Source organism: Engystomops pustulosus, chromosome 1, assembly GCF_040894005.1.
Source record: "Engystomops pustulosus chromosome 1, aEngPut4.maternal, whole genome shotgun sequence".
In the NCBI taxonomy this organism is placed as follows: domain Eukaryota; kingdom Metazoa; phylum Chordata; class Amphibia; order Anura; family Leptodactylidae; genus Engystomops; species Engystomops pustulosus.
The window spans coordinates 24206518-24233088 of NC_092411.1; the positions used below are offsets into that span (position 1 = coordinate 24206518).

A 26571-nucleotide genomic window follows, 5' to 3' on the forward strand; every position below is an offset into this window, starting at 1 on the left:
TGAGGACACTCCCTCAGTGATCCAAGTCCAGCTACAATCCTAGAATAAAAATTCATTTTTCACAGTCCTGCGGCTACACACACACACACACACACACACACACACACACGGGTTATAGGCCGATACCTTACACCGTCTGCATCTCTCCATAACACCACACAGTGTATGATGACATGCCCGGACGTATCACTACACGACATGTCACACGCTATGTATCACTGCGTTACATGACGCCCATATAGGGTCATCCGGGTGACTGTTAGTACAGGGGACTCTCACCCAGTTGTAGCTGCAGGCCCGGCTTGTGCTGCGCTCTTGCTCCCGGCTGTTGTCTCCTCCTCAAACACACTGAACAGATCATCCCCGAAGGCGTCCGCCATCTCTACCGACGAACTAGCTGCCTTTCACCGCAACGTGAGAAACCCGTAGAAGCCTGAAGTCCGGTACCGGTCACGTTCCAACGCAGCGTGTGCTCAGGTCGCACACAGATTACAAACTGCAAACCCTGGTCGCGTAAAGAAGACGTAATAGCGCACACGGTGGATTTATAATATGAGGAGACAACTCTACTTTAAATGTGTCTCCACTCTATGGATAGTTATTTGCACCTTCAGCCATTTTTTAGAAGCTCACGTTTAAACACAAGTCAATGAGCCGGACTACAACAAAATGGCCGCTGTGTGACGGACAGGAAGCGTTTCCACCGACTTTACATGCGGCAAGGAACCTGTGCCGTAGACCAAGTGGCAGTCTCGTGACGTCAGCAGCGCCGGGCGTCCAGAAGTCTGAAGTGACGTCACGGGTGTGATGGGGACGATGTGTGACTGGTGAGTGATGTTTCTTATATAGGTAGCGCTCCTGGGTTGGACACATAATTCTGCGTCTGTCTGTACAGGACATATGGCGGCCAGGATAGCTAACAATGTTGTCACAGTCTTCTCTCCTCGCTTATAGGAGAAAGCTGTCTGATAGATTTCCTTTTATGCTCAGTTCTTAAAGGAATTGTCCCCACAACTAAGAAAATAACAGTATAATATAACATTTACTAATAATCATGATAATAAGGAATCTTTATATAGCACCATCATATTCTGTGGCGCCTTACAGATCATCAGGTACACATAGGGACAAAATAAGACATTACAGAGCAATACCATGGTCAGAAGGACCAATAGGAATAAGGACCCTGCTCACAAGAGCTGATAGTCTTTCCGATACAACTTAGATAGTTCCTACATTTAGCAGATTTAGATTTGTCTTACAATCTGTCATTGCTTTCAAATACCCCACTGGTCTCTCTTTGGTGGCCCCCAGTAGTGATGGCTTGATATGGACATGTGACCCCCGCCCCAGTGATTGGCAGCACCTCTGAAGATACCAGTGCTGCCAGTGATTACCGCAGTGTGCGTCTGTTCAGTTTCATAAAGTTTCTCTTGTAGTAATATTATAACCGCAGTCACTGGGTCATATGGTCATGGGACATTTCCATTACTATGAATGAAACACACTAGATACAAGGATCCTAGGATCTCCCATCCCTGCTGAGCAGGTTACTTACTGTTCTATTTTTATATTGTTTTGTAGATATCATCAAGAGGATCCACAAGAATGGGCGGAAAGAATAAGAAGAATCGGCACAGTAATGCTCAGGCCATCCAGGGAGCAATATCAGCTGCTAACCGATCGAGGACAGGGGCAGAAACCAGGACAGGAGGGGACGATGCATCAAAGAGAGAGACGGGCAAACCTGCAAGTGTGTCTGCAGCGAGCAAGGAAGCCCGGAGCAAACAAGGTAACAGAGAGATGTGTCAGTACTTGTGTTTCTGCTGCTGTCATGTATTTAGAAACTGAAATGTATCAAAACAAACAGGCTCGGCGCTATGGGTAGGCACTGAAAGGGGAGAATCTCTTATTTCAAACGAATCTTGAATTTTGTTTCTAGGTGCCATGGATCCAGAGATATTCAGGTTTAGGCTACATTCACACTACAGTATGGGGCCGATATACGTCCCCCATACACTCCTATGGGCTCACGGCCCTGTACGGGAGCGGTACGGTGCAGCACACGTGCGGCACCGTACCGCTCCGTAGCCCGGGGAAAGATAGGACCTGTCCTATCTTTCCCCGTATTACGGCGCCGTGCGCCATTAGTTTCTATGGAGAGGGGCGGGGGTGAGCTGCGCTCACCTCCTCCTCCTCTCCCCGCGCTGCCGTGAGCCCGCCGTACTACGGTGCGGCGGGCTCACGGCAGTGTGAATTTAGCCTTAAAGTGAGAATATCAGGTGTCATTTTTATTAATAAATATCACTCCCGACGGCAGTTTAACAGTTAATATCTCCGTTCTCCTCACACTTAGAAAGATATTTAGATTCATATAAAAGAGGAGACTCTTCTTACATAGGAAAAAGAAGTGAGGTTCTATGTGTCACAGAGCCAGAGATACAGCCCTCTGAAGTGTCCCCCCTTCTGATTCTTAGCCATCAGGCTGTAGGGAGAATTTGCTGCACACAGGAGCTGCTGCACCTCACAGATAATGGAAATATTCACTTTATATGTTACTACATTTTGAGAAGGGATAATATCAACTAATGTTCATGTTTTTAACCCTTCCCCATGCAGAACTATCTAAGAACACACTTTCTCTCTTATCTTTTATTTCATAAGCAGATATCTAGTTATTACAGTTTTAGTGATATTATGTGGATTTATTTATGTGAACTTATCAATATGGGACATTTGTGAACTCTACACATGTCCATCTACTACATTTAGGAGATGTGAAGGTAAATATTTTCTGTTGGAGCACATTTTTTGCCATCAAAGTCAAATTTCAAGCATTTTTTAGAAAATGTTTCAGTTTGATTTAAAATTGCATGAAGGCGCCTCTGTCTATAAACTCTTTAATGCAATTTTTGAAAATGGGGCAAGTGTCTGCTTTCAGAAAATATGTGGTTTGTTGGGTTTCCTTTAATTCTTTTTGCTGTAATTTTTATTTTATTTTTAAACATCAAAATTGTAAAAATTGCTCTGGTAAATAACACGACAAAATATCCAGACATGCTGGGCAGTGAAAGAGTTAATGCCCTTGGTTGAATTCCCAGGTGAAGATGCTTATCATCTATCTCCTGTCTATATATCTATCTGTCTAGTTTTCTACCTCATATAATCTGACCATTTATATATCTCGTTTTTTCTCTATTTACTAATCAATCTTCTATTTCTCTTCTACTGTATATATCATCTATTTTAAAGTTCTGCATCTAGAAAACTCTATAATCTTTCATATTTATCTTCTATCATAATAATTATAATTAATAATTCTTTATTTATATAGCGCACACAGACTACGCAGAGCTGCACAGAGCTTCCCAAATTGGTCCCTGTCCCCAATGGGGCTCACATTCTAATCAGCCTACCAGTAATTTTTGTGGGAGGAAACCGGAGGACCCGAAGGAAACCCACGCAAACACAGAGCGAACTTACAAAATCTTTGCAGATGTTGACCAGCACTACAAGGCTGTAGTGCTAACCACTGCGCCCCCGTGCTTCCCATCAATCTCCCTATCATCTATCTATCTCCTATAAAATTCTCCCATATTATAGTTTGCTTTACCATGCTAAAGGGAGCCTGTTACTGACTGTGACTGGTCATAAAATAGTTTTATTTTTTTAGTTTTGCCCAGGGCCCCACTTCGTCTTGAACCGGCCTTGAAAACAAATATATATGACTGAAGCTACACGACTTGGCTTGATCTCTTGCCATCTTGAAAAGCATATACAGGCGGTCCCCGAGTGACGTACAAGATAGGTTCTGTAGGTTTGTTCTTAAGTTGAGTTTGTATGTAAGTTGGAACTGTATATTTTATAATTGTAACCCCAAACAAAATTTTTTGGTCTCTGTGACAATTGGATTTTAAAAATGTTGGGTTGTCATAAGAACCAGGATTAACAATCAATCTTCATTGCAGACACCTGTGATAACTGTTACAGCTGATCATTGCAGCCTAAGTCTAAAGTACAGTAAATTACCAACATCCAGGGGTCCGTTTGTAACTAGGGGTCTTCTGTAAGTTGGGTGTTCTTAAGTAGGGGACCGCCTGTATTTAGGAGTATTGGGTGATATCTCACTGCTGGGACCCCCCCAAAATCCTCTGAATTAGCCCAAAGCCAAGGTGTCAGGTCCAGCTAAACGTGGCTTTCATCACCCCTTATATTGAATGCTGGGAGGGCGCACATTTTTTTTTTAATCTATGCTGTGGATAAGGGATAAATATCTATTATGGCAAAACCTGCATGTTGGTGCCTTGAGTTCTGTTCTGTGTTGGGGCAATGGTTGAAGTGCCCACAGAGACATAGTTCAATACCTGGTGTAGTGTGATATACCACATCAGAAGATAACTTGAGATATTTGGGTTGTGTTTGTTTTAATCACCTTTTTTTGTCTGTCAAACTTTTACGTAGTTACATTATTTCTTGCTGACTTTTTTTCTTTAGGTCCAAAAACGTACAGTTTTGGTACATCTGCTGAATCTGGGGCTTCAGTGAATAATGACAGGTCTATCCTGAAGGTATACACACATCATGCATTTCTTTGGCCGTCCTTTTCCAATTTACTTTGTTTTTGGATATTGCTTATAAGGCTGTTATCACAAAAAATTTTGCTCACACTTCTTAGACCAAACTAGGTCAAAATGTGCAAAAATAACAGGGCTGTGGAGTTGAATTTGCAGAGTCGGGAACATTTTGGTGTACCTGAAGTTAAAGTCCACCAAAGTTGGAGTTGAAGTTAGGGAAATTGTCTCAATGACAAAGGCTAAGTTGGAAGAGAATAACACTGAATGACAGGGTTAGACTATACATGTCACTGACAAGCATGTCTTACAGCAGCTACTCCCCATTCACCCATTCCCCTCTCCCTATTCAGAACACATGCACCACTCGCTCAAGATTAGGTGCATGCACAAGATGATCCTGGGGGTGAGATGGCTGACAGCTGATGAAATGTATTTCAAGATTATATATAATCTTCTCTCATTGCAACAGGTGGTGATTGAAAGCAAACTGGAGAAAAAGATCATCTCTCTAATAAATGATCATAAGAAGATGAATGATGATACAGGAACAATCTCTGGAAGGCTGACTTCTAAGAAGTTACAGGTCTGCAGTTCTGCCTTACCTGCTTGTCACTGTGCATATGTTTGTATATACTTTGTGCTTCATACTCCCACCACGGTGTGTTACAACTTGTGCACCCTAACTTAAAGGAATTTTCTGTGTGAAAAATATTTGTGAACTATTCTTTATTACAGAGGCTGATCTGGTGCAACGTAGATGATCAGTGGGGTTATTAAGTGTTCACCTTCCAACCATCGGATATTGATGACCCCACATTTTAAACATTTCAAATTGTGATAAACCAGGGACACTTATTCATAAACCCATGCATCATGACTGTGGTAATCTTATTATTTATTAATAATGGCTTCGTTTAGACGGCTACAATTAACGTTAAAATGATGCTAATGAAGGGCTCTTGGGGTTGTTGCAGATTCACAGGCTATTAAACTATCTCCCCTTCCCACTCCGCTCCCTCAACACTTTTCTCCTTCCTTCCTTATGTCATCTCAAGTTTCAAATATTAGCATACAGTGAGGGACGGGAAGTGCTCCTGCTCAGTGTAACAGACTGTGAATCTACAGCATGGAGGGGCTCCGGTAACACCCCTGGGAGCCCTTCAGGGTCATGAGCATAATTATAAAAAATATTTCAGAAGGATGGAAGCCATGGACAACAAATATATAAGACTTGTTGTATGTTTCTGGTTGTGGCTCATAATAACTGAAGACCTAACGTAGCCGTTGATTCTCCATGCTATGGAACTAGTTACCTGTCCATTGTAACATTCTCTCCCAAACTAATGATAACACATTATATCATGCTCCAGCCACCAGCCCTGTACATTGTATAAGCTGTTGCCTTGTATATACTTTGCTGCTGTAGATAAAGCATGGTGTCTTATTTTGTTGTAGGATTTGTATATGGCCTTACAAGAGCTTAATTTCAAGTCAGAGCACATTGAAGAGGCGATGTCTAGCTCTGTGTTATACGGTGGAGATCTGCACTCCGCACTGGACTGGCTCTGCCTGAACCTACAAGACGGTATGACAACTACACATTTCCAACCATATAACGGATATAAATCTGGAAACTCTGTCCCGCTTTCCTCTGATCAAACCCACTTCCTTTTTAAGCCAGAAGTAAAATGACCAAACATGGACAGCAAATATGCTGAAAGTCTCAGTCAATGTAGTTTATGGTAATAGCTTTCTTTCCACAGATCAGCTGCCAGACGGCTTCAGTCAGCAGTTTGTGGAGGAAGAGAAGAAAGTTAGACAAAAGTTTCGCCCCACATCACAGCAGATGGGTCGTGACAGTGTAGCCAGCTCTGGTAGAGTCACTGAAGCACCTGTTAAGGTAAGAGGGAACCCAAAAAGAAACCGGAAAGAAAGATACTTGATGGACCCTTGATGTCTGATGTTGGATCAGCTGCCAGAGTTTTGTAGGTTATGCACTTTAACTCCTTAATGACCTCCTTTTTACGGGGGTCATTTAGGGTATTTCTTCTGATGCAACGCCTTTCTATGGCACCACTTCAGATGAAGATTGTAGGACATTGGGTCCTGTTGGGGCCAGCGCCTGGCTATTTTATCACAGATAAGCTGTGGGCATAAACACCCAGGATTGGAAAAGTTCAGATCCTGGGTGTTTAACCCCTTAGATACTGCAGTCAAACATGGACCATGTTGTCTAATCAGGTGCAGAGGGAGTGAGCTCTGTGTGCCCCCAATCAGGACCCTATAATAGTGATCGTGGAGTGCCAATGACTTCATAGGCAGCCTGAGGGTCCTCTGAGAGACCCCCTGTGCTTACTGTAGTGTCCTTTTATTAGGCCATGCAGTAGCTGACAGAACAATGCACCCTGCTAATGCTGTACATTATATAAATCTCTTTCAGTGCAGTGGGGCAAAGTGATAAAAATTTGTGAAATGCAAATAAATTTCATGTTAAAAAAATAAACACATAAAAAATGACAAAAAAAATGAAAATAAAAAGGGAAAACCGATGGCCAAATTGACATTATTTTTAATCATTCATCACACAAATAAATTATATTTAAATCAATCAAATAGCTTTATGAACCCCATAGTGTGTACAAATAAAGCTCCAGCTCTTTTCTTTACACAAAAAAAAACAATCACACAGACAAAAATAAATTCCAAAGTTATAGCTTGTAGAAGACTATTGATGGAAAGAAAAATGAAAACTAGCCTGAACATTTACGTAGAAAAAGAGCTATAATATATTTGTTCAATATTTCGTATAATAGAAAAGTATATGTATCAATGCCAGAACTTTCTTTGTTTTCTGATGTGGCAGACCAGTAATGATAAGGAAGTGAGTATGAAAGAGTGGATCCTGCGCTATGCCGAGCAAGGCAGTGATGAGGACGAAGAGCTCGACCCCAAGAAAGATCCTGAGCATGAGAAGTTTGATCCTGTAAGTTAATCATATGATGACCTATACTTAGGACATATCTGAAAGGATTTCAAGTCTCTATGTTGTGTGGGTCCTGAGATCCTTTTTCTCGTATAATTTATAGTGGTTGCATTCATTATACAGTACCTATCTATATAGGGAAGCTAAGTACTATAGGGGGAATTCATTAAGACTGGTGTCTTAAATGCCAGTCTTAAAATTCCCCTCCAGTGCCCCCTGATCTACTAAGAGGGGTTAATATGGGTGCAAACTCTGCCAGGTCGAAACTAAGACTAGGTCTGAACTGGCAGAGTTTTTTTGCTATAGTATCCACACCCCTGCCCGGCCCCCCCGTCTGACGCACCCAAAGTAGCATGAGGGTCGGCAAAGCCAGGAAACTGGCAGGGAGGGTGACATTTATGTGCCTTCTCCGCCATTTTATTTGGCATCTGAATCTCTCCTATGTCATCTAGAGTTCCAGAATTGTGTTTGTTATTAACATCTGACAGAATGTGACAATAATGAGAAAATAACAGTAGCTCAAACAGGAGGGAAAGTGAGGAAAGAGACAGATTTGCAGGCAGAGGCAGCTGGTGGTAAATACCATAGTGTCTGACATTGTGTTGGTGTTCATTACTCCTATAAAATGTCCTATATAGTGCCATATAGAGCAAGACAGCGTAGAGGAGCAAAGTCTCCCGATAACTTCATGTGCAGTGTAAGGAAGACATTATAGCAGCCAGTCTCCATCCACCAGCTCTTAGACAATTTACAATCTGAGACAGAGCTTGCAGTGCGAAAAATTTCTAAATGATGCAGTAATTGTGTAATGTCCAGAAATACTCTTGTACTACTACACAGTATTGAGTCTTTCCCTAAATATATATTGTTGAAATATTGATATAGTTGTATAATTTCTTTACAGAATGAGCGTTATATAGAGCTGACAGCAAAGTTGTTGGATGCCAAAGCTCAAGCAGCTACCACTAAGCAAGAAAAGGATAAGACGGGTCAGAGGGAGGCACAGAACAAAATCCGGGAATACCAGCAAGGTAAAACTTCTAGCAGCTCAGCAGTGAATCTTTGTTATACTCTTACATTTCTAGGAGGGTTGTTATTTCTATCTATTTCTTACTTCACATTCGAATAATCAATTTGGTTATGAATTTGTCATTTCTTTTTGGACAGAAATGAAGACGTTAGAGCAGCACCCAATGTTTAATCCAGCAGTGAAACTTCCTGAGGAGAAAAATGAAGGCAAAAAACCATCGGCAGCCTCTCTGGAGGATGGAGCACTAGGTTTCAATCTGTTTGATAAAGCAAGTGCAAGTGAAGTCCAGCAGGAGAAAGGTATGAGTGATCAGCTTCTCATTGCATCAGATTCATCTCATGGATGAAAAGACTTTTTGGGGTCATTTATCTTTTAATGTTTGCTCCAAAATGTGCAACTGTTTTCAACCGCCCAGCAAATTTTGCTGCACCTTTTTTTCAGTATTGCATCTAGTACATCTTTATAATTTGGACATATTAAATTTTGCTAATTTTTGTGCAGTTGCAGTAAAAAGTTGCAAAAAAAACTCCAGTCCCAAGCAGACATAAGCAATAGATTGGCAAACATAGATCCAGACTCTGTGACTTATTTGCAACTCTTCTGCCTGAAAGAGTTGACTCTTGGATAGACGCTGTAACTGCAGCTCCCATAGAAGGTAGTAGGAATCCTTCTGACTAGAAATGAGCAGACATGATGTTCAGGTTCGGCCGCCTGACCCAGACATATTGCCGGATTGGTGGTTGAACACCCAATCCAGCAAATTGACGCCCCTAGCAATTAGCCATAGCTATGATTGGCCAGGTGGACACCCCCCTACCTAATCAAAGCCATGTCTAGTAGCTAGGGGCGTCAATTTGTCAGATTGGCTGTCCAGCTGCCAATACGACAATATGTCTGGATCAGGCGGCTGATCCCTCCCATCAGGTCCGCTCGTCTCTAGTTCTGACCACTACGCTGCAGATAGGCGATCAATGGAAATTTCTGGCCGACCTTTTTAAAATCTGATTGTATTCCCAAACACAGGTAATGTTTATAAAGCTCCGAAAAATTCCAATATAGAGTTATTGTATTTAATACATTTATTGTTCCATCTGTTTTCATTTCAGCTAAAACCAAACCTCCCCTCGACATCCGTAACTTTGACTATACTGCTCGGAGTTGGACGGGTAAATCTCCGAAGCAGTTTTTGATTGATTGGTGTAGGAAGCATTATCCTAAAAGTCCTAACCCCTCATTTGAGAAGGTGTCTGTGGGCAGGTACTGGAGAAGCAGGTAAGTGTCATCACCTAGTACAAGTGGGATTTGTTCATCCTTCGCTTAGCTCAATACATTAAGCACTAATACACTGTGGTGGTTGTCACTCAGCTTTCCCTATGGATAACAATCAGGTTCCTTTTTGGGTAAAGTATGAAAATATTTATGCATAGTGGGCAGATTTGCTTTTCAGGATTTAGGAAAGTTGAGTGACAACACTTGAAAGAGGTCTAAAAATATCTGTTGGTAATTACCCAAAGATATAAGAAGAGTATGACGGAGGAGCTTGTAGCTTACAGATGAAATTATCTGCATTACATATCAGTCTCATACGTCATAAAGATATAATCATTTAAAAGAATTGAACCCCGAGACATTAATTTTGAGACATTAATTTTGAGACATTAATTTTGAGACATTAATTTTGAGACATTAATTTTGAGACATTTTTTTTTAGAGTGAAAATTGTCAAATCAAGTGATGACGTCATGTCCGTGTGCCCTACAATCGTCACTGAAGACAGCATGCAAGCCCAACACCTCGCTGCCACACAGGCTCTGTATGAGCTCACGAAAGGACAAGTATGACAGTGTCTAAAGTTTTTAGTGATATTTTTAATTTATGTATAAGTATGTTACGTATAATACTAACCACATGCAGTGTGATCGCGCCCCAACATCTGACGACTGGGCAAGAATTAATGTGTCCATGTCAGCTGAATGAGAGGGGCTAGTCAATTACTATAGGCGTACCACAGTCCCACCAGCTCTTCCTCAAATATTAAGTTATTGGGGCACATTTACTTACCCGGTCCATTCGCGATCCAGTGGCGCGTTCTCCGATGCTGATTCGGGTTCTGTCGGGATTCACTAAGGTCGTGCGCCCGATGTCCACTAGGTGTCGCTGCTGCACTGGAGTTCGCTGGAATTCACCTCCTTCGTTCCGGTGCATGTGAGTGCTTTTTTTGCGACATAATATTTTTTTTAAATTACGTGTTTTTTCTGACGGCAACGCCCCCTGATTTCTGTTGCGTGAAAGCCGGCGCCGATGCGCCAGAATCCGATCGCGTACGCCAAAATCCCGGGCAATTCGGCGCAAAACGGAAATATTCGGGAATCCCGACGTAAGTGCGGCGTACGGACCCTTAGTAAATGAGCCCCAATGTCTCAATAAAGGATCAATGCGTCCCTTTGTGAATGTAGTGGCTGGTTCTACCTGCAGGACTACTTCAGACATGTTCTGTGGGACTGCCAGACAAAGCCAAGATTTTTGTATAGAACCCTGTTATCATAATTATTAGGGGTCCTAACAGTCAGACCTCACCAAAATCACCAGAATACACCCTTACAGGGTTTGTCACAAGTTTTCAAGTTATCCCCTAGTCATATGGGGATAACAAGGTGGTCAGTGATGGTTTGACTGCTGGAATCCCCAGCGATCTGGAGAATGGGTGTTCTGTTCTAACTATATGAGTGTGTCAGAAATTGCCAATCTCCACCATTGTCATAGACAGTTAATTGGAATACCAAAAATACCACAGCGCTGTGCTCAGCAATTTCCGATGTTCCCATACCCTTGAATGGAACAGCAGGACACGTTATGCTCATACTGCCTCTCCATCCTTTAGTAAAAACAGACCTTCTGTCCTCTGCATCGCTGTTGTTCCTCTTCTCGTTATTGCTGGGGGTCACAGCTGTCATACTCTCATGATCCTGTAAATGGGGGACAATGTGAAAACTTGGCATAACCCCTTTAAATAAAAATAACTTGAATCAATTTTTCTCTCATTTAGTCTGTACATCAGTTGCTGCCCCCAACATACAGAGACGTTTGGCTGGAATGGAGCGACGCCGAGAAGACTAAACAGGAAAAGGACAAACTTGAAAGCAACAAACCTCGGGACCAGTTTATTTCCAAATTATTAAATAAGCTGAAGCTGAGACAGCAGCAGCTAAAGCCACCAAAGATCAACAAAGTATCAGACGACCCGGAAGACTCCTGGGAGAACTTAGCTGGGGAAGACGACCTGGAGCAGATCCCTTCACATCTTGTAGCAAAGGACAATTTGGAGCCTGTGAGGAACCTTTTCCTTAAGTGCCGCGATTCTGCAAAGTATCAGAGGCTGCTGAGCGACAGGGAGCAGCTCCCGGTGTTTGCTCGCAGGGACTATATTTTGGAAACGCTCAGCAGGCATCGGGTCATCGTAGTCGCTGGTGAGACGGGGAGTGGTAAGAGTACCCAGGTGCCTCAGTTTTTACTGGAAGATCTACTCCTCAATAAATGGGCCTCTGGGAAGTGTAATATCATCTGCACTCAGCCTCGCAGGATATCCGCCATGAGTCTGGCCACTCGAGTGTGTGAGGAGCTGGGGTGCGAATCTGGACCTGGCGGGAAGGTGAGTGGAGAGATAAAGAAAGTTGAAATATAAATACTTGCATAAAATTGGAAAAACATGGCTGTGTTCTTCCACTTTGTCCATAAGTTAACATTGTTGGTTCCCCTACTTAAGGATACTTGACTTACAGATGACCCCTAGTTATAGACAGACCCCTCTGACCTCTAGTGAAGCTCTCTGGATACTTACTTTAGTCCCAGAATGCAACGATGAGCTGTAAAGTGTCTGTAGTGAAGTTTTATTCATAATCCTTGGTCCCATTACAGCAAAAAATTTTGAATATCCAATTGTCACTGGGAAAAAATAAACATTTTGGCTGGATTTACAATTATAAAATATACAGTTCCGACTTACATACAAAATCAACTTAAGAACAAACCCAAAGAACCTATCCTGTACGTAACCCGGGGACTGCCTGTACTCCGAATAAGCCCTCAATATCTGGTAATGGGGGTCCAACTTTGGGTCCATGTGTACATGAGATGTTTGGCCTTGCATAAACTGAGAGCTTAGAACCAGAAGTATTTGGCCCTCTGGTTCTCTACAGTAGCCAATTTCTCTAACTGCTTCTATAGAAGCGAATGCAGGATGAAATATTATGTAGTCCATGGCACCCATGATAGTTGGGTGCGCCAGTAGTTGGATTCCCAGCAATCATTTATGCCCTATCCTAATTATCATCACCAATTGCCACAAGGGTTTTAGAAATTTACCAAAATTTTACAAAAATATTTTTTTTTCTTCCTAGAATTCTCTATGTGGGTACCAAATTCGATTGGAATCCAGAACAGGGGAACACACCAGACTGCTGTACTGCACCACAGGGATCTTACTACGTAAGCTACAGGAGGACAGTCTACTAAAGAACATCTCACATATCATTGTGGATGAGGTAAGAGGTTGTGCAAGGATCACATAGGGGCACATTTACTTACCCGTCCCGTCACGATCCCCGATCCGGACTGTCCGAGGAGGATGAAGTCTGGCGCGATTCACCAAGATTGTGTGCCTGAGATCTTGCATGTGTCGCTCCCCCGCTGAGGTCGCCGGAGTTCACCTTCTTCTTCCCGGGGTATATTTGAGCTGTTAAATTCCGTGCATTCTCAGAATCTGTCGGATCGCCCCCTGATTTGTGTCTTGTGAAAGCCGGCGATAATGATCGTGTGCGACCAAAATTTGATCGTGTGCGACAAAAAGCCCTTCTAAATGCGGCGCACATCGGAAATCGTTGTGCGGTCCGCGGACCCTTAGTAAATGAGCCCCATTATGTTTGGCTGTCCATTATGCAGCGTAACTAAGTATTAGTGTCTATCAGGTACCTATGACCCTGCTTATCTACAAGGAAATAAAGGGTTGGCCAAAATATTAAACGGAATCAGCAGTCACACAATTCCGGAGACTGTCTACTAACCGGCACTCCTGTTGTCCCTTGATATCACTGATCATGTAGCCAAACAGTCCAACCTCCAGAGGGTTGTAACGTGATGAAATCTTGATATCCATGGGTTTGGTGGTTGTTTGTCTAGAACAGTGGATGATTTGTCTCTCTGAATGTAGGTACATGAAAGAACGGTGCAGTCTGACTTCCTACTCATCATCCTCCGAGAGATCCTGCACAAGCGTTCAGACCTGCACCTCATACTCATGAGCGCCACTGTGGACAGCGATAAGTTTTCCAGCTACTTCTCTCATTGTCCCATCATAAGGATTTCAGGAAGGACCTATCCAGTTGAGGTATGTGCACAGGGGGTTGTACAAACTATTGAGGTTATCAGCTGTCCACTGAATAGGGAATAGCGATCTGATTGGTGATGGTCTGAGCCTGATTGGTGATGGGTTTCATTTATTATGACTCTTCTTGTGTCGTTGTACCCCTACTGATTACAAGAACAGGACCCTCAGCAATCCGGATAAAAGGGGGTCCCATTCTCACTAATGTGTTCACAATAGGCCTCCTACCTGCTGATCCATTCAGTTGTATGCTCAGCTATCTCTGTCACTCTCATAGACCATGAATGGGAGTGTCAGAGGACACAGGCTCATCCTGCAGCTCCAGCCATTAGTGAGAACAGGAACCCAATCTCACCAGATTGCTGGAGGTCCTGCTCTTCTGATTAGTGAGATTCCCAGCAGAACCACCACTGATAAGCTAGTTATACCCTATCCAAACGATTTAAAGAGAACCTACGATTGAAATTAAGCCACCCAAAATAAAGACTTGATTAAAAATTATTATTAAAAAACATTGCACTTATCCATAAATGGTTCCTTTCCATGGATGCATTGTTAAAAAATGTGTTTGCAGCTCACCTGTGAGTCCATCACACTAAGTGGGTCCAATGAGGCCCTGCATATTCAGTGGTTACTGCATTGTCCTGCCTCCTTGTTCCTGATTGACAGGTCTCACTGCTAGGACATGCTGCTGTATGGAACATTGAGACTTCTGGTACTCCCCATGCCTCTATGGACTTCTGCTCCTCCCCATCCTCTATGGAGGCATATTGTGGTTTCATGTGATCAGATACATACATGTGAAAATGTAACCGGACCTTAGATGACATCACTCTGGTCACATGAGAAGAGGCATGGGACATGGAGAGGAGTAGAAGGGAGGGATCGGCTGAGCAGAAGACATCCCCTCTGATGCCAGGGAATATAACTTAAAGTTGGTTTATAGGAGTGTAAGGGATTCCATTTTTAGCTAAAAGAAGGGTGTCAGTTAGTTAATAGGGCTATATGGGAACCCGTCACTAGCTGTATTTGTGAAAATGTGGTCAGAGGTTCTCTTTAAATGGTATAAGTCTTTTAATGTCTTCTGTAGGGCTGGGGAATTAAGGGGATACATAGAATATTTATATAATGAACACTTTGTATAAAACGGAGACACAACTTCACGCTGCGTATTAACCATCCCGTGCCCAAACTGTATCCAGCTCAAGTTTTACTTTAATGATTCGGACTCCTTCACGATACACATAGAACATAGGACAAATTTTGGGTTTCATTTATTATGACTCTTCTTGTGTCGTTGTATTCATAAGCAATCTGTCTTCTGCAGGTTTTTCATTTGGAGGATGTTGTTGATGAGACTGGCTATATCCTGGAACAGGACTCCGAGTATTGTCAGAAATTCCTAGAGGATGAGGAAGAAATTACGGTTAACGTCACCTGCAAAGGAGGCGGCAGCAAAAAATACCAGGTGGGGATCTTGATGCGTAGATTTAGTGATCAGTTATGGTGGATGTGAAGCTTTATAAATTATTACAAGGCTCAACATCTAATACAAGAAACTCATGGCTTTCATGAGGGTTTAATGCAACACCTCCCTCTGGTGGCTGATCTGTGGATTGCGCTAAGTTTGGTTTCTTAGAGTATGTTCACACGGCAGTATCCACTCTTGATTTTCCGACACAGATTTTGCTCTATATTCTGAGCAGCATTTTCCACTAAAAATATACAATATGTTGCCCATGGAAAATAGACTCGGCGATCTCCCCTTAATTTCAATGAAAGAGGTATTTTGGCATAGATTTTCCAGATTAAAAAAAAATTTCAGTGTGAACATACCCTAACACCATTACTACCATATTGCTATCAGTGTGACACAAAGCAATTTTCTTGGTTTTCCTTATAGGAGTTTATTCCTGTGCAGTCCGGTTCTCTGGTGGATGTAAACCCGTCCTATCAGAAGTATTCAGCCCGGACTCAGCATGCTGTCCAATACATGAACCCCAACAAGATCAATCTGGATCTGATCCTGGAGTTGCTGGTGTATCTGGGTATGTGTTGGCTACAGTCGGAGGCTTCTTGGGCTCTGTTCACATCTGCGTTTGGATCATCTGTTGTAAATGCAGTCTTATGTGTATGCTGCACTTGTCTGATAAACTGGCACATTATCATAATTATTATATGGCTGTGCACCTAAGCAGTCTGACACTGAATAGACAGTGTGTGACTATAGAGGAATTAAACCGGATCATCCCCTCTGCTGATTGGAGCTGATTTCTGACTTTTATTCCAAGTTTCTATCTGATTGTTCCCATCATTTCTTCCACCAGACAAAAGTACCCAGTACAGAAATGTAGAGGGGGCAGTGCTGATCTTCTTGCCCGGCCTGGCTGATATTCAGCAGCTTTATGACCTTCTATCTTCTGACAAGAGGTTCAATGACAGGAGGAGGTAATGGATTGTATAACACTACACCTTGTAGTATCTCTAGTAGTATCCAGAAGCTGCCATGAATGTTCTTTCAGTTACACTTTTGGCTGCCCCATAGCAGCTGTGTATTGAGTATTGAGCTCAGCTATTTCCCATTGACTTATCCTCATATGTGAAGTAGATAATTGGACAAATCTGATTCTGTTGTTTTCTTTAGGTACAAGTTGATAGCGCTGCACTCAATCCTTTCTAGTCAGGACCAGGCCGAAGCATTCGTACTACCTCCTGCAGGAACCAGAAAGGTAAGAATATTAAAGGAAACCTTCCATCATTATAAACCAGGGACACTTACTCATAGATCCAGGGCAAGTGATTGTGATCTTCTTGTATTTGTTATCTATGGCCTCCTTCCTTTTAAAATCAACTTTTCAATCAACTATTTATACTAATAAGCCAGAAGGGCTTCTGGGGGTGTTACCAGAGCTCCTCCGTGCGGCAGATTCACATGCTGTTCTACTGTGACGGAGCACTTTTGCTCCCACTGTGTGCTGAAACTCTATGTGCTGACAGATGAGACTGAGGGAGGAAGGGGGAGGGGAGTCAGTTTAACAGCTTGTGAATCTTAAGCACATAGAGGGGCTCTGGTAACTCCCATCAAGAGACCTTCTGGCTTATAAGACGAAGGAAGGAGGCCATGGATAATAAATATAAGAAATTTACCACAATCACGGTGCCTGGATCTATATGTAAGTGTCCCTGGTTTATCATGATGGATTTTGATGGTAGATTTCCTTTAAAGAGAACCTACCACCACAAATCTACCTATAAAGGTAGATCGGGTGGTAGGTGGATGTAAGGGACGTGAGGATAGCCCTTTTTAGAGCTAATCCTCACGTCCCCGCTAACTTTTGGGAAACTTTATTGACCTAATATGTAAATTTCGTTATGCGGCTACTGGGGCGTGGAGTAGACGGCACGAGGCTACACAGCGCTGCTACTCCACACCCCAGTAGCCACATTACTCCTCCTACCCTGTTGTGTGCGGCGCGCAGCTCCTCGTAGCTGCGCGCCCTCGTCCGACAAGCCGGCTACTGCGCATGCGCAGAACGCCATCATGACGGACGAGGGCGCGCAGCTACGAGGAGCTGCGCGCCGCACGCAACAGGGTAGGAGGAGTAATGTGGCTACCGGGGCGTGGAGTAGCTGCGCTGTGTAGCCTCGTGCCGGCTACTCCACGCCCCAGTAGCCGCATAACGAAATTTACATATTAGGTCAATAAAGTTTCCCAAAAGTTAGCGGGGACGTGAGGATTAGCTCTAAAAAGAGCTCTCCTCACGTCCCTTACATCCACCTACCACCCGATCTACCTTTATAGGTAGATTCGTGGTGGTAGGTTCCCTTTAAGTAAAACATACCTGCGGGGAAATACATTTTACAGACAGATTTGCCTTTTTAAATTGGCCAAATATCTGTAACAACCATTTGTAAAGAGTGTCTGTCTGTTTTTTTTGTATATTGTTTTTTTTTTTGCAGTAAATCTGGTCATCATACAAACGGCTGGTGTCTGCAGGGGATTTCACCACAAACTCCTTGTGGCCCAGGACAGAGTTAAAGGGGTTTTCCAGTTGCAGCAAATATTTGATATGATTTGTGTAAGGAAAAGTTATACAATTTTCCAATGTACTTTCTGTATAAATTCCTCATGGTTTTTTAGATTTCTGTCCTGCTATAGAAAGCTTCTATGTTTACTTCCAGTTGATAGAAATTTATCCCTGGTCATGTGATGGACAGAAAACGGCGAAGAATTGATACAAAAAGTATATTGGAAAATTGTATAAGTTTTCCTTACACAAACCATATGAAATATTTGCTGAAAGTGGACAACCCCTCTAATATCTTGCATTGGAAAGGTTGAGATCCAGAAGCAAAATCTGCAGACATCATTTACACGCTGGGTTTTTCTCTAATGCAGCATGGGGATGGGATTTGGATACATCCCTGCAGCAGCATTGCCCATTTTACACTAAAAATCTTTTTCTTGTATAACTCAATTCACACTTTGTATTTGCAGATTGTGCTGGCAACAAACATTGCTGAAACGGGTATCACAATCCCAGATGTAGTATTTGTCATAGATGCTGGAAGAACAAAGGAGAACAGGTGATTTGCCTTCATATTTTGCTTTTTTAAAGATCATTTCAACATTAACCCCTTTGAGACCGGGGATCATTGGTGCCCGAATGTCCAGGTCAATTTTTGTAGTTCTTTTCAGCTCTTCTTTTCATTAAATGACAATATCTTTTGATCCGCTTTATTTCTTGCAATTTTTCCCTTTTTTTTACTTTATTACTTTACTTTATTTTTACCTTTTTTACTTTACTTTTATTTTTTGCTTTTATTTTCATAACATGTGAGACTTTAACCTGATAGAATAGTTTTATTAATAACATGTTTTTTTTGTTTTAACAATAATAACATGAGGTTTTTTGTAATAAGTCGTAAAATTGTATAAACTTTGACAAAAAACATATGTTATAAACATGAACAGTGTCAGTATATATCACATAGAATGTATATAGCTGTATAGTAATTGTGAATAACTTACTTGGAATCCACTGGGATATAAGTACAAGGAATAATCCACATGCTCTGTATACTTTTATCTACTCTATGAACACTGTAGCAAGTCTGTGATATGAGAGACTTGTGTAACTCCTATAGCAGCCTGGAGTTTGTTCAGTTTTGTAATATATATGTTATGTTTTAGATATCATGAGAGCAGTCAGATGAGTTCCCTGGTGGAGACCTTCATAAGCAAAGCCAGCGCCCTGCAGCGGCAGGGAAGGGCCGGTCGTGTCCGGGATGGCTTCTGTTTCCGACTGTACACCAAAGACAGGTAATATGCAATGTCCAGGAGATGCTGAACTTCTGGTCTTCACTGCTTTCTATAGTTTTAGTAGTGACTGTATTACAGCTCACTACAGCTTTGTCCCACACAAGTTATCCACTGGGGGCAATCGGTTTACAACCCCGTTAAGTCTTGGATAACCCTTAACCAATGTTTGGATTCCTTGAAGGCTTAATTTGTATTGATGGTCCCCAGCATTATCTTCTATTGTCTAGAAGGAAAATGACCATAAACCTTGACCATTATTTCAGTACATTCCATAATATTCATATTCTTCCTTACAGATTTCATAATTTTCTGGAATATTCCGTTCCTGAAATTTTGAGAGTACCTCTGGAAGAACTTTGTCTCCACATCATGGTGAGGTTCACCACAAAAATAGTTTACTGGAAAAATTCTAAGAATATGAAATGATAAAATAATTAGATATATGGGAAGGTCTTAATATGTGCTCAATCAAAGATGAAAAAATTGTCCTCTCTGTGAAGTTTCTGTGTGTGGGTATTGAAGCTGTTTTAATGTTTAATGTTTTTCATTCATTTCATTTTTTCTGCTCTTACATCTAGAAATGTGATCTCGGCTCTCCGGAGGATTTCTTATCTAAGGCCTTGGACCCTCCACAGCTCCAAGTCATTAGTAACGCCATGAGCTTACTGCGGAAGATCGGAGCCTGTGAGCTCACTCAGCCCAAACTCACTCCCCTAGGCCAGCACCTTGCGGCTCTGCCAGTCAACGTGAAGATTGGCAAGATGCTGATTTTTGGTGCCATCTTTGGCTGTCTTGATGCCGTGGTGAGAAGGAATAATACTAATTCCTTTATTTATATAGCGCACACAGATTACACAGCGCTGCACAGAGCTTGCCAGATTAGTCCCTGTCCCCGATGGGGCTCACAATATAATCAATTTATTTGCTTACTTTTAAAATGTTCCTGACTTAAGATAAATTGTTAATTATTTCTTAAAAATAAAAAAAGTAGAAAGTTTAAAAGTACTGTATATACCGTACTTTTAGGATTATAAGACACACTTTTTAGCAAGAAAAAAATCTTGCTAAAAAGTGCCTGCGTCTTATAGTCCAAAGGTCAGGAGGATTCAACACTGCCAGACCCTCCTGACCGCTGTAATTCAACCGAGAGAGGAGAACCTCCGCACTGCTCTCCCCCTCTCCTGAGTGTCCCGACTCTAAGCACAGGACCTGTAGTGATGTCAGAAGCATGTGACTGATCACCTGCTCCCTACATCACTGAAGGACCTCTTGTGCCAAGGATGGGGCAGAGAAGAAGTTAAGCACTGGGACAGGGTATGAAGAAGAGGAGGGGTGAGGGGGTTCTGTGTGTTTGTATTTATGTGTATAGTTGTGCCCAGTGTTTTCTTCATGTGTGTATAGCAAAGCTGTGTGTGTTTATGCGTATAGTGGTGCCCAGTGTGTTCCGTATGTGTGTATAGCAGTGCCCAGTATGTTCCTTTTGTGGGTATAACAGAGCCGTGCATGTTTATGTGTATAGCAGCGCCCAATGTGTTCCTTATGTCTGTGTGTATAGTAGAGCTGTGTTTGTGTGTAAAGCAGTGCCCAGTGTGTTCCTTGTTAGCTTCATGTGTGTTTCTGTGTAGAGCAGTGCCCAGACAGTTTGTGTGTGTGTGTTTGTGTGTGCATAGCAGAGCCCAGTGCATGTAGCAGTGCCTACTGTGTATAGCAGTGCCCAGTGTTATAGTGCCCAGTGTGTTCCTATGTGTTCATTTATAGCAGTGGTCAGTGTGTTCCTATTTCTGTTTGTATGTGTGTGTATAGCTGAGCTGTGTGTGTAAATGTATGGATGTAGCAGATCTGTGTGTACAGGGATATTTTAATTGCTGTAAAATATGTTTCTTTATTGAAAGACTAAATATGTGCTGCCTTTTATGGTCCGAAAAATACTGTACACGACTGTAAGTCGAGTTTTTTGGCACAATTTTTGTGTTGAAGACGCTCCACTCTGCTTAAACTCCAGTACTTACCTCCAGTGCTCTTTCTTCTCGGCTTTATGTCTGACAGCACGGGTGAAACGGGAGCATGCACCCTGCCTGCACTCACATGGATGACATCATAGTGTGTGCATGGACCCGTCTCTGCCCGTGCTGCTACACAGGAAGCCTAGAGGGGAGAGGAGCTGCGGGGAGCACCAGAGGTAAGTACTGAGTCTATTTTAGATAAAATGTATATAAAATGCATTGGTCACAGGCTCCCCTCACTAGTAAAAGTGTCCAGCAATAGCTCCTTGTTATATATATTATAAACAAGGAGCTACTGCTGGACATTTCATTAGTGAGTGGAGCCTGTGACCAATGCATTTTCCACCCTAGGCTTATAATCAAGTACATTTACTCAGTCTTTTGTGGTAAAATTAGGTGCCTCGGCTTGTATTCGGGTCGACTTATACCAAAGTATATACATATATTGTATTGTGTTGCCCTTGAGCAGATTTTCTTATCACGCAATGATTCTTCCCTTGTTACAGGCAACGCTGGCCGCCACCATGACGGAAAAGTCTCCATTCATGACGCCTATCGGTAGAAAAGATGAAGCAGATCTGGCAAAATCCTCCATGGCTCTCGCTAACTCTGATCATTTGACCATCTTCAGCGCTTACATGGGGTAAGTTAGATGAATAGAGTGTATTGGGGTGGTCACAGAGGAGGTGACATCTCCTGTAATATTACTTCTCTGTACTGAATATATTCTATGTATCATCAAGCAGATCTGGTTGTCATTTTGTATCTACAGGTGGAAGATGATCCGAGCAGAAGGTTACAGCTCGGAGATGAGTTACTGCAGGAAGAACTTTCTTAATAGAAAGGCGCTTTTGACTATAGAGGTATTACACTAGTATAGGAGTCATAATAAGACTGTAGACCCATCATTCATTGTCACAGATGTGATACAGAATGACAGTGCGTCATGAAATGATTCCTGTAAACTGTTATGGATATAAATACAGGGAAACTGCTCTTCCGTTTCTTATGGGAAAGCTTCTAAAGATATGTTCTGGTATTCCTTAGGATGTGAAACAGGAGTTGATCCGGCTGGTTCGGGCAGCGGGCTTTGAATATTCCCGATCGACCTCCTCTAATGGAGTTCAGGGATCTCTAGACAAAAAAGGACGAATGTCCCTAGAAGAGATGTCCCTTCTTAAGGCCATCCTGACAGCCGGATTGTATGACAACGTTGGGAAGATCCTGTTCACAAAGTCTGTGGATATCTCGGAGAAGTTGTCGTGCATGGTGGAGACGGCACAAGGGAAAGCACAAGTGCACCCGTCCTCCGTGAACAGAGACCTGCAGACCTACGGGTGGCTGCTATACCAGGAGAAGGTGAGCCCAAGCAACAAGTCTGTGTCCATTTATTCTCACACTGTTAAGAATGATAAATCTGTGTCTTGTACTTGTCTCATTGTAGCCATTAATTATCTATTTGTGTGTTATTGCACAGGTGAAATATTCCAAAGTCTTTCTTAGAGAAACTACTCTGGTGTCTCCCTTTCCAGTCCTCCTGTTTGGAGGTGACATTGCTGTGCAACACCGGGAGCGTCTGCTGACCGTAGATGAGTGGATCCAGTTTCAGGTATGGAGGGATATGTAACAGTATACAGCTCCACTCACCATTCCTTCATCAACCATGGACAGACCATGGCCCACGTGTCTGTAGCGTATAGTGATTTTAGATGGCATCCTTGTGGACTGAGGTGATGGCACACGTGGCCCGTTTTCAAGCAATCCGTCAAAAGCCGCATGCGTTTTTGACCAGTTTGAATGAAGAGCATTGTTCAGACCTGTCAAAACGGATGCGTTTTTTAATGGACTGCTTAAAAACCGGCCAGAAACCAGTTCAAACGCCACGTGTGCCATTACCTTGAGGGAAATGAATGTGGCTGAGAAAGTCTAGTGGCAGAATAGGGCAATGGTGTTAATCGACGATACTGAATATTATACCATTATCTCATAATACTGACCATTGAGGGTGCGGTCACACGTTGCAGTTACAGCTTCATCACAATCAGATTTGAGGTGGTTTTAGGTGCAGTTTTGTTAATTTAACAGGGAATATACATTTGTCAAACAAGTTTCCCCTTCAAAATCAAATTCACCCGTTCAGTTAATGTCTTTCACCTGTTAAATGAACAAAACTGCACTTAAAACCGCCTCAAAACTGAGTGCGATGAAGCTGTAACTGCAACTTTTTTCAGATGCAGTTTTTGAAGCTGGATTGGACACCATTGTGTGTGCCACATACAATGGGGGAGATTTATTACCCTGTCCAGGACAGAATTCTGTTTTAGTTTGCACTAAAAAAACTTTCTGCACCACATTCATAAAGGGTTTTAGACAGTTTTCTGGCTCTCCTACAACTAGCTTAACAAAAGGGTGTGGTCTATGAAAAGGGGCGTGGCCTCCTACCAAAAAGATCTGTGCGTCAAAAATACTGCTGACCAGACAGAATTATATCCTAATTTTCTAGCGTAAAGTAAGCCAACTAATAGGAGTCTTACACTAGAACAGTCTTATACTAGGACAGATTTATCATCCAGCATTAGACACTTATATAAATGTGGTGCAGAATAACCGTCTAGTCTAACTCTGCACTGTCTAACCTTAGGACAGTTTTTATAAATTTTCCCCAAAGTGTTAATAATGGTTTAAAGCCAATGCATGAACCTCAGGATATCATCAGAGCCCTGATGAGTCTCAGAATCGCAGGGAGACCTTCAAAGGGTAACTGAACATAGGTCAAGCCGTGTGAATGGAGACTATATGAGAAGGACACTAGAGGCATGAACCGTATATGGAGCAGTGGTCTCCAGTACTCGGATGCAACCACTAGGTGGCAGCATCTACCTTATTTTGGCAATAGAGCGGAAAGAGATACCAAGAAACTTGAGGCTAAGAGTGATAGAACACGTGGCGTTTTGAACACATTTTTGGCCCGTTTTTAAGCAGTCCGTTAAAAAAACACAGGCTATTGACTGGTTTGACCAATTCAAACTGGTCAAAAACGCATGCGTTTTTTGATAGACTGCTTAAAAAAGGGCCAAAAAGGCGTTCAAAATGTCCAACCACTCATATTTGTCGATATAGATATCTGCATGTGTATTTTATCGGTTCATCCTCTGGATAAGTGGAGCTACACTCGTCTTCAGATCTATGACGTCTTTTTCTGACCTTTGTTCTGTTTATCTGCTCAGGCTCCTGTAAAGATCGCCGTTATTTTTAAGGAACTGCGTGTTTTAATTGAATCTGTCCTCAAGAAAAAGCTTCAGAACCCGAAAATGTCTCTTGAAGGTAACACTGGTTTTCATAATTTCCTCTAAAAGCTCTTTATAAAAGAAAAACTTGTAAATTCTAAATTGTATTAACCCCTACTACGTCATGCGTCCTCTGCAGATGATTGGTGAGGGCTCATGGTCTGAGCCCTCTCCATAGCCAGTGAGAGTTTGCTGCATATAGCAGTAAACACCCACCGCTAACACCAGTGATCAGTGCTAGCACCGATCGTGGGTGTTAACCCTTCAATCGCCGCCAGCAAAGCTGCATTAAAAAGCTAGTGGCTTGTGGGAGCCGCCTTGTCGCTCCCCTCACAGCTCAGTGAGTGAAAAATGAAAACACAAAAATGAAAAAGGACCTGGTTGTTATGGGGTTAAAGGGAACCTGTCATCAGCAATTGGCCTAATAAACCAAAACCAGAATATTGTCAAGCAGCGTAACACCTTCTAGATTTTGAAGCGAGATGTAAATAGCTTGTATAAAGTCAAGGAGGAGGCGAGCTGTCCTATCTTTCTCCCTGCTACAGAGCGGTACAGTGCCGCACGTGTGCAGCACTGTACCGCTCCCTTACGGCCCCGTGCGCCCATTGCCATCTATGGGGGACGTACATACGCCATATATATGTCCCCCATACGGTAGTGTGAATGTAGCCTAACATGGTCACCTCTGATGGGACAGAGCCCGACGGAGCAGGGATAAACCCCCAGCTAAGGAATCTTGGGAATACAATAAGGAAAAGTTAGAATTTCCTCCGCTTGCCTCACAATTATTCCTTCCCTGTGATTTTCCAGATGATGAAATCTTAAGAGTCATCAAGGAACTGATCAAAACAGAAAAGTGAAGTTGATCCCAATCCCAAGGATTGCTGTAGTCGGATGTAAGCGGCAGAGACGTGAGCAGCTAAATCCTGTGGAATTTCAGCTCTGCTGTGGATGACTGGTTTTCTTCCTCTTATCAATGTTGTTCGCAGCGTTGAAGGGAATAAATGACTTTTTTTTTTGTGCATCTGTTTTATCACTTCATGCGTTTCAAATTAAAATAAAATCCGGTGCCATATTTATCTTTTGTGGTGATTTAATTCTGTATTTCCAAATTAGGAGAAACTCAGATGCTTCATCTCATTTCATGAAATCTTTCCAGTGCAATCTCATTCAGCTATTCATATCCCTAGTCACTGCCCAGCAAGCTTATTCTGTCAGATGGGTGGAGCCACCCTGTCTTCTCCAAGCCAGGACTGCCCACCTGACGGTATAGAGCCTTTTTAGCATATTGGATGCTGACACTTACTGCACTTAGTTGAACTGTTCCAGAAACGGTGGAGCAGCAACTAATAGAGGATGCGCAGAGTTGTACTACTGAAAATAGATGATGTCACAGCTTATCTCCTCCCCTCCCTGTACAATGATCTCTATATAGATAACACTGACGCATCATTACATCACTACTGACAATAGATGATGTCACAGCTTATCTCCTCCCCTACCTATACAATGACCTCTATATAGATAACACTGACCCATCATTACATCACTACTGACAATAGATGATGTCACAGCTTATCTCCTCCCCCTCTCTGTACAATGACCTCTATATAGATAACACTGACCCATCATTACATCACTACTGACAATAGATGATGTCACAGCTTATCTCCTCCCCTACCTATACAATGACCTCTATATAGATAACACTGACCCATCATTACATCACTACTGACAATAGATGATGTCACAGCTTATCTCCTCCCCCTCCCTGTACAATGACCTCTATATAGATAACACTGACGCATCATTACATCACTACTGACAATAGATGATGTCACAGCTTATCTCCTCCCCTACCTATACAATGACCTCTATATAGATAACACTGACCCATCATTACATCACTACTGACAATAGATGATGTCACAGCTTATCTCCTCCCCCTCCCTGTACAATGACCTCTATATAGATAACACTGACCCATCATT

At 42.4% G+C, this 26571-nt stretch overlaps 2 protein-coding genes across 2 annotated transcripts in view; one reads left to right on the plus strand and one right to left on the minus strand.

Annotated features, from left to right (window-relative positions):
- MTREX (Mtr4 exosome RNA helicase) overlaps positions 1–532 on the minus strand; it is a 45520-nt gene extending 44988 nt beyond the window's left edge. The window contains exon 1 of the mRNA XM_072136095.1: positions 280–532. Coding sequence (XP_071992196.1) covers positions 280–380 — 101 coding nt within the window. The 5' untranslated portion in view covers positions 381–532. The remainder of the gene's footprint in view (positions 1–279) is intronic.
- On the plus strand, positions 433–25569 carry DHX29 (DExH-box helicase 29). The gene is made up of 28 exons (XM_072136081.1): positions 433–827; positions 1585–1792; positions 4495–4568; positions 5044–5157; positions 6030–6159; positions 6338–6474; positions 7438–7557; positions 8462–8588; positions 8725–8886; positions 9694–9859; positions 10299–10422; positions 11634–12236; positions 12985–13128; positions 13794–13970; positions 15295–15435; positions 15871–16015; positions 16295–16415; positions 16612–16696; positions 18466–18554; positions 19162–19290; positions 19587–19662; positions 19869–20093; positions 21800–21936; positions 22066–22156; positions 22341–22652; positions 22771–22902; positions 24521–24617; positions 25391–25569. Exons 2-28 carry the CDS (start codon positions 1609–1611, stop codon positions 25438–25440), a joined length of 4092 nt encoding a protein of 1363 aa, XP_071992182.1. The 5' UTR covers positions 433–827; positions 1585–1608; the 3' UTR covers positions 25441–25569.
- Positions 25570–26571: the final 1002 nt, after the last annotated feature.

Bases quoted from the DNA above. Each gene is read 5' to 3' on its own strand.
- DHX29 (XM_072136081.1), top strand. From the start codon at position 1,609: ATGGGCGGAAAGAATAAGAAGAATCGGCACAGTAATGCTCAGGCCATC. The intron at 7,558-8,461 runs GTAAGTTAATCA...ATTTCTTTACAG, and splicing joins AGCATGAGAAGTTTGATCCT to AATGAGCGTTATATAGAGCT. The intron at 8,589-8,724 runs GTAAAACTTCTA...CTTTTTGGACAG, and splicing joins AATCCGGGAATACCAGCAAG to AAATGAAGACGTTAGAGCAG.